General features: G+C 56.5%; 1 protein-coding gene across 7 annotated transcripts in view; it reads right to left on the bottom strand.

Moving 5' to 3' along the window:
* Itsn2 (intersectin 2) overlaps positions 1-7,725 on the bottom strand; it is a 142,926-nt gene continuing 135,201 nt past the window's right edge. For 6 of the 7 annotated variants that reach the window (XM_063231582.1, XM_063231593.1, XM_063231564.1 and 3 more), the window contains 8 exons: positions 7,321-7,419; positions 5,614-5,781; positions 5,043-5,258; positions 4,491-4,612; positions 3,736-3,818; positions 2,200-2,283; positions 1,633-1,806; positions 1-857 (listed from right to left, as the gene is read on the bottom strand). In XM_063231582.1, the coding sequence (XP_063087652.1) occupies positions 700-857; positions 1,633-1,806; positions 2,200-2,283; positions 3,736-3,818; positions 4,491-4,612; positions 5,043-5,258; positions 5,614-5,781; positions 7,321-7,419 (1,104 nt within the window). In that variant the 3' untranslated portion in view covers positions 1-699. Of the gene's footprint in view, positions 858-1,632; positions 1,807-2,199; positions 2,284-3,735; positions 3,819-3,901; positions 4,613-5,042; positions 5,259-5,613; positions 5,782-7,320; positions 7,420-7,725 lie in introns of those variants that run through there. The other variant, XR_010041404.1, reaches the window with a different exon arrangement.

Raw genomic sequence — 7,725 nt, 5'->3', positions numbered from 1 at the left:
TTACATTCATAAACTTATATCTTTATTCTCTTTCTGTACATATTGGCAATGATAAAGCTTCCAGGTGCATGTCCTATGAATTATGCAAAACAAGGAATTTACATAAATAACTTATAGTTCAGAAAATTAAAGTTGAAAAATATTTTCCATATTATTAGAGTTCACAGTATTTAAAGTACATCAAGCTTCCCCTTATATTTAAAACTCTATTGTCTTAGCAGAGAATGATAAAACCTAGTCAGGAATACAGTGATCAAGTTTCTGGTTGTGTTCAGTGCACAAGTAGACGCCATTCACCAGCAGGCGGCTGGAGCCGCAGCCTTTCATCCCGACCCTTTGCCTCCTGAGTGCTGTGACCTGCAGGGGCCACGTGGTGTGGGCCACACGGTTCCAGCGTCACCAAGCCGTCCCCAGTGGACACACTGCCAGGCCGTGATATCTGGTGGTCTGATGCCTCGTTTCCACATAATACTTTTATAGCCCTGAAAATGGAAACCGGCATCGAAACCGGCGGAACTGTTAGCACTAGTACAAGGCACTGCGCTGGGGTTGTTTCTAGAAGGGATCGTGTTTGCATAGATTGCGAGCGATTTAGTGTGCAGCACAATACAGGCCGGTGTGTGGCTTTGTGATGGATGAAGCCCGCGATGCTCTCGGCCCAGCCCTGGGAGCAGATCCTCTCATGCAGTCCTGAGTCCGCTACGGGACAGGTTTTTGTTCAAAAAGCTGCAGGTCAAATCGGACCCAGACCTCCCCAGTGGCGACCTCATGCAGCAGGAGTCGGCGGGTGGTCGGGCCTTTGCTTTCCTGTTCTGTTCGGATTTTTGCCAGTGGAATTTCAGTACGACCCAGGAAATCTGGTAAATAAGCATTACAGGAGAGTCAAGTCTTTGTCCTTCATAAAGAGGCATAAAAACTACCTCAGGTGGAACGGGTGAAACAGGACTCACAGAGGTCTGTGGTGACTGTGTCCAGATGCCCCCGAAAGCCTTATGTGGTCACAGGTGGGGCTTTTCAGGGGTGGCTGCATCTGGGGCGTGTGACCCTGGGTTAAGGGTGTATGCTGGGATTCAAGGGTCCCCCCCAGGTGTGAGTGCCACCGCCCGAGGGAGCAGAAAGAGGGCTGCTGCTGTGTCACGTCTGCCTGCCCTGCCATGGACCGTTTCTCCTCTGGGACGCCCCCCTTGCTGCGCCACCCTGCCCTGGAGCCAGCCCATTAGGACCGAAACCTCTACCGCGAGCAACAGTAAAGCTTCCTTCCTTAGCTGCGGGTGCTGGGTATTCTGGCTCAGCAACAGGACAAGTCACTAAGACGGCGCCCAAGCCAGAGCTGGTGACCTCTGGCTCATGACGGCTGGCCTGTGAGTAGATGTCTGCAGTGACCACAGATCCGCCTCAGAGCGGCTGCCTGCGTGGGCTTTCAGTCTCTTCCGGGACCAGGGTTCTATTCTTTCAGCCCAGTACTGGGGTCAAAGATCTGCAATACATCTACGGCTGGCACCACTGTGCTGCCACTCTGGTCCCCTTCCCCCAGGTGTTGCAGGGTGTGCACTGGCCACGCACCTTGGGTCCAGTCCGTGGATCCTGGTCAGCTGGGAACACCTTTAAGACTCCTACCCGAGCTACACTTACCATCCGGAGAAAACTGGTCTCTGTCAAACATGGTGAGGCACAGCACATCCTGGTACAGATCCTTGATGAAGAACTGGCAGTTGAAATTCCATTTGGGGTTTAGGGTGTCCTGCAGAGTTCTGGTGGTGTAGCTCTGGGAGCCCATGCTGACCTCGCAGTACGGATTGCTCTTTCCTGAGCAGAAACAAGCCAGAGATAGAGCGCGGTAGGAAAAACAAATGACTTATAGGGCCATCTCCGAGCGAGGTAGGTCCCACTGCGCTGCTTGGCCAGGGGCCACGGCAGCAGGAGCCACATTTGCCTGCCTGCAGCGGGGCAGGGTGACCGGGGAGCAACTTCAAGTTCTAACCCCAGGCCTTCCCCACCTGTGAGCCAGGCCAGTGCTGGTGCCAGCTACTTAGTGATCCCAAAGAAGCACTTAGGGAGGCACCAGCACTCCGGGGGAACCAGAGAGAGGACGCTGACCCGATAAAATGGCTTGTCACTATCTCAGTGGCACCAGAACGCATCCCATCCTCCAGCATTCAGAGTGTCACCAGCGCCCCATCTGCTGATGCGGGTACTTACCATTTGGTTTGCAGGCTTTTAACTCTGTGGCCTCAATGACATGCACCATCAGACGCCCAATGCCAGAAGTCTTCTGAGAGCGGGCTGAGGTGGAGGAAGGCGGTCACGTTAACTCCTCTGAGACTGCGGGCAGCCCGGGTGGCACTGGGGGTCCTCACAGTCCCTCTTGGTACTTCTTTTGTTTGATGCCTTCTGCCTGCTAAGAGCACTCTCTACCACTAAGCCACACCCCCAGCTCTCAGGGTCTGTTCTGAGAAGTCACAACAGCCTTGCTGGCTACTGCACTGGCTGTAACTGCCCTGTATCTGGCTGCTCGGTGCCTTTCCTCAGCCTGCCCCCCAGCTAAGGCGGCCTGCCTGCCACCGCTGCCCATGGTCGGCCAGCTCCAGCGCACAGCCAGGGCCCAGGGCACCCCCTCCTGTGTGTCCCCCACCCTTGACTTCTGAGCAGCCTGCACCCTGCAGGACCTGACATGTCCTCTAATGAGTCTCGTGGGCCAGGCAGGAGCCAGGCAGTTGAGGGACAGTTTTATTTATCACTGTAAGAACCTCTCAGTTGCTGAGCAACTGGTATTTAAAAAATGATGCATGATCAGCACTTTATAGCAAATAATACCGATAGGATACTTACAATGCGCTAGGCATATGCTACTTTTATGTAAGTAATATTTTTTTAAATTTGTATCTTATTTGAAAAATAAATGAGACATAAATGAGAGAGAGGCTCACACTAACTTGGTCAAGGTGAAGTTAGGGAAGCAGGTTAAGGAAAGGGGCTTGGTGAGCTATGAACTTATCCAGCTCCAAGCAGCACAGCTGCTATGCGCGGCTTGGTCCAGACCCACCTGTGCCCACCTCTGTTTCTGAACGAGCCCTCAGGTTCCCTCAAGCCAGGCCTGGGCCTCACTTGTCTCTCTAGGCCCAGTGCCAAGCACTGAGCCCAGCACGCAGTAAGTAGACGATCAATGTCTATGGAGCTGACCACACGGACAGTGCGGAACATGCACACTCATGATGGCAAGCAGAACTTGTGGGGGAAACTCCAGTTTATACCTCTGACCAATTAAGAGATCATATATTCATTATGAAATGATTCAATGGTAGATTTTCAATAGCAGGTTTTTAAAGTATCCTGAATAACATTCTGTTAGCAAAAGCTGATTTACGTAGGTCAGGTCCAGAAGGCAGGAGGACCTTCAGCCGCCTGCCATGCCCGGGGCGGGCAGAGACTGTGGGCGGGGAGGGCAGTGTCCTGGCCCGGGCAGCGGAGCTGGTGAGCAAGGCGGGCCCCACAGGGGTGAAGGCAGGACAGAGAAGGGAGGCCGGGGCGCTGGAGTCCGGCTGCACCAGGGGTGCCTGGAGGTTTGGAGCCGCGTGGCGGAGGGGCCGGCGCCAGGCTGTGCGGCCAGATCGGTGCCCTGGGTCTCTGGGCAGTGTGGGGGCCACCCGCCGCCCTGACACCCGGGCAGGGTTTCGGAGGGCAGCCCTCCCTCGCGGCGCCCCGCGGCTGCCCCACCCCTCCAGGAGGCCCGGGCACCTTGATAGGCCTTCTCGCGTTTCTTCTTCTCGGTGTCGATGTACTGCTCGGAGGCCGCCTTGATCTTCTGGACCCAGGCCGTCCTGGAGGAGAAGCAGAGCGCGTGTGGGGCCCCCTCGGCACTGCGGCTCCGCCTCCGCCCCCAGCCCCGCGCCCTTCCGAGAACCTCAGCGCTAGCAAGGCGTCAGCATCAGTTCAAGCGGGAGCCTGGACGGCGAGTTGAGGATGAACTGAGGATTTCTAAACGCAGTTCTTGACCGCTTATGGAACCCACAAGGTCCCTGCAAGGTGCTGGGGACCCGGAGTCAGAAGGTGCATTAACGGCATGGATGACAGCTCAGCACCAAGGGCTGCGATCCCCGAGGATGTGCAAAGGAGCCCCCTATGGGAGCCCCAGGAGGGGCGCATGGCCAGCGGAGCACAGGGCTGCGGAAGGGCTGAGGCCGCGTGGCCCTAGCAGGGTCCCGGACACCAGCAGCGGGGGCAGAGGACATGGACCGCTGCCTGTGCGCAGCCCTGGGGGACTGTGCTGGGGTGCAAGGCATGGGACCCGCCTGCCCCTGGGGAGCTCTGAGCAGTGGGGAGGGCCTGCAGGTGGAAATGTGCCTCTAAGCCAAAGCCACTGCGGGCTGGGGCGGAGGAGACAGAGACGGACGCTGCGTGAGTGCGACTGAGGGGGCCCAGATGGGTTGTGGCAGAGGGAGGTGACCGGTTCTCCCAGATGCCACGGCAGGCCACGCGTGGTCAGGACTGACCGCTCGTTGATGTTGTCTGTTCGCAGGGTGTAGACCCGGTCAATGTGGGAGATGTGGAAGACCGGCTCGTCGCTGGAAGGGTCAGTGGGCAGTTTCACCAAGACTTCGTTCAGGAAAATGGGCTGAAAGAATCAGGGTCAAAGAGGCTGTGAGGCGGGCCGGAGCCTCTACCCGCCGCTGACATCCAGAGAGTTGTGCGGCAGTGGGAAGGGACTGGTCTGGGGTCTCCTTTCTGCAAAGGTCAGCCCGGGGTGGACTAGGCGCTGGGGATGCAGAACAGTTTCTATGGCGGCCTGTATGCCAGACTGTCCTCTCACAGGGTCCTGCCGGGCTGGGTTACAGAGGACCCAATGCTGGGTGTGGGCACAGGGGGACCAGGTGCCACGACTGCCAAGAGAAGCCCAAGCCCAAGGCTGGTCCTGCTGCCACCAGCGCACCGGGCACCCTCCCAGGGAGCGTGGCAAAGGGAGCACGAGCCCCCGGGGACAGCTGTGGTGTCCAGGGGACGGCCAGGCCCGGGGGAGGAGCCTCGGCTGGGCTGGCGGGACTCACTGTTTTGTACATTCGGAACTGAGCGTTGGACTTGGAGCTGAAAAGCTTCTCGGACCCAGAGGACACAGCAAACTGCTTCACCATGTAGGTGAGGAGCAGGAAGTCGTTGAAGAGAAACCCGTGCAGCTCCTTATTGCTCTTGGTCTTGTATAATTTGCCGCTGTGCAGAAGCTTTCGGGGCCCCAGGCAGTTGGTGAGAGAGTTGAAAATAAGTTGCTGAACGGGGAGGAAAAGGTGACCTCGTAAGTCCCAGCCCACGCTTCTCAGCATTCTTGGGGGGCGGGGGAGGGGGGCAGGCCGGAGGATTCTAGGGCAGAATCTAGTAGATGGGGACACGGCTGGAATTGTCACCTTCGTGCCAAGTGGCCCGGGGGAAAAGCGATACTTACATCCCCAAAGGTCTGATTCTACTAGCTGAGTTCAAAGAATTCAAAACAGAACCCCAAACTCTCGCTTTACCAGACAGAAAGAGGGCAGCCCAAGCAGTGTCTGCCTAGGGCAGGCCCGGAGCGTGCACGGCTGAGCGGGGTGTGCACTGCGCAGGCAGGGGCCGGCGTCACGCGGGGCTCACCTCGGCGAGGCCCTCACACTGCACGTGCGCCTGGATCCACTCCAGGCGGTCGGAATTTTCCTTTTCCCGAACTCCTTCGTTCACTTGAGAGCAAAGCTCCTCCGCCCGCTCGAGGGCCAGCTTCAGGGAGGAATGGTCCACGTGACTCTCCGGGGTGTTCTCCAGGATCTGGGGGACAGCGTGGCTGTCACATGGGGGGCACCTTGCCTTTCACCCCACGGCAGCCAGCTGGGCTTTGCTGACTGCTGCCCGCTCTGCGGAGCCAGCCAGGGACAGCCAGGGCGGGTGCTCTGTGGGTCAGTGGCTCTCTCCCTGGGTCCTGGTCAGCCTTAGGGTACAGGTGCCTCTCTTTATGCCCCCCGCAACTGAAGTCATGCACCTCCAGGGTCAGCCCTTCAATACACCTGGCTGCGGTTTTGACAAATACGTTAACTTGCCGAATAGCAATGGGAAGCACTGAAAAATCTGCGGAAGGCAAAGGACTCTGCCGCAAAGACATACAGTGAAATCACTTCATTAGCACGCAGGAGACACGCATTTGGTTCATTCTGAAGTGATTCCGAAGTACCAGTGCTACAGAAAAACCAGCCAGAACACAGCCTTGTGTGGTCACGGCCCCACAGCCCTCTGTTACGATGCAACATGCAAAAAAGCCTGAAAACCTCAAGTTTTTATTTCGTACTCATTTGGAGGCCAACCTGACCTAAACAGAAGAGACGGATTTGTTCCACTTTCAGTAGTTAGTCACGTTTCACCGTACGAACCTTCGTGTCTGGTTGTTATTTTGTTATAGGTGCTGCCCCAGGGTTTGCTTGGGCATCAAAATATATTCCGCTTAAAGTACATTCTAAATTCTGAGGCATGTCTGGCCCGTGTTTTAACGAAAAGACTGAGATCTGGATTTGTGGGTTAGGCTGGCAGAGGCATCTGTAATATGGGGTTCTAGGTTGGGTTCATGTAGCTTACAGACCAAAAGTCAAGGAATAATCAATAATTTTAGGGGCAGGGGATTTAGCTCAGTGGCATAAGCACCTGCCTTGCAAGCAGGCAGTCATGAGTTCGATTCCCGGTACTGATAAAAAAGAAAAAGACAAAAAAAAATTTTATATTTTCTTTGTGAATTTTACCAGTAGTTGGTAGCGTACTGATCTGTGTGTCGCCTCGGGTGCCCACACTGCTATGTGAACAGGAAGACAGGTGGACTCAGGACGGATGGTCCGTCAGCGACCTGAAGTGGGACATATCAGGGAGCCCCGAGCTCGCTCAGAGGATGACCTTCGGGACTTGGGTCAGGTGCTCAGATGGCACGTGATTTTGGATCTCAGAAGACAGGCGGGAGCCCAGGGCACGCCAGCAGGTGACTCTATGCTGTCTCTGGGGTCCAGACAGCTTCCTCAGCTACGTGCCTACAGGGACCATGACCTTGCCCAAAACGCACTGTGCCATGGGCCCTGGGGTGGGAAGGACTGTGGCAGGTTCCCAAGTGCCATCAAGACGCCTCCTTTATTTCGCCCTGTGAAGACTTCAGCCTGCAGACTCAACCCAGCACATGCCTGTTACTGTCTGTGCGCACGCACACGAAGCCTGGGCCGTGGGACGTGGGGTGCAAGGCTGGGCCGGCACCCAGGAGCTCCCTGAGTTCCTGGCCCCGGTGTGACTCAGGGCACCTGTTCCTAGTCAGACAGGGCCCGCTGGCCGAGCACTCACACTTCTGATGAGCAGAGGGTAGCGGGTGATCCTCTGCATGGGCTTCAGCAGGAAGCTGGAGAGGGGCATCCCTTTACACCGAGGGTCCGATGCCAGCTTCTGCAGAACAGACAGGCTCGTGAGAAAATCACAGCCCGGATTAAAACAGTGAAACCCTGGCCACACTCCTGCCTTTGATCATTTTTAGATTTCAAATTTCTTTTTGTAACTCAGGACCCAAAGGGACACACCGTCTGGGTAACAGCAGGGACCGCTCAGCTCAGTGCCAAGCCCAGTGGCCTCGTGGTGGCCCGGCCTTCTCATGCAGCGCTGGCGGCACACGTGGCTTTCCCTCCTCCCTCTCTCCGGCTGCTGTCCCCCCCCCCCCCAGCTTCCTCAGCGCAGCTGCTGCTCCAGAGGCCCTCA

The sequence above is a fragment of the Cavia porcellus genome, unplaced genomic scaffold (assembly GCF_034190915.1).
Source record: "Cavia porcellus strain 051 isolate PalLab524CR breed Dunkin Hartley unplaced genomic scaffold, mCavPor4.1 scaffold_1, whole genome shotgun sequence".
Lineage (NCBI taxonomy): Eukaryota > Metazoa > Chordata > Mammalia > Rodentia > Caviidae > Cavia > Cavia porcellus.
This window is presented reverse-complemented; position numbering and strand designations above follow the sequence as displayed.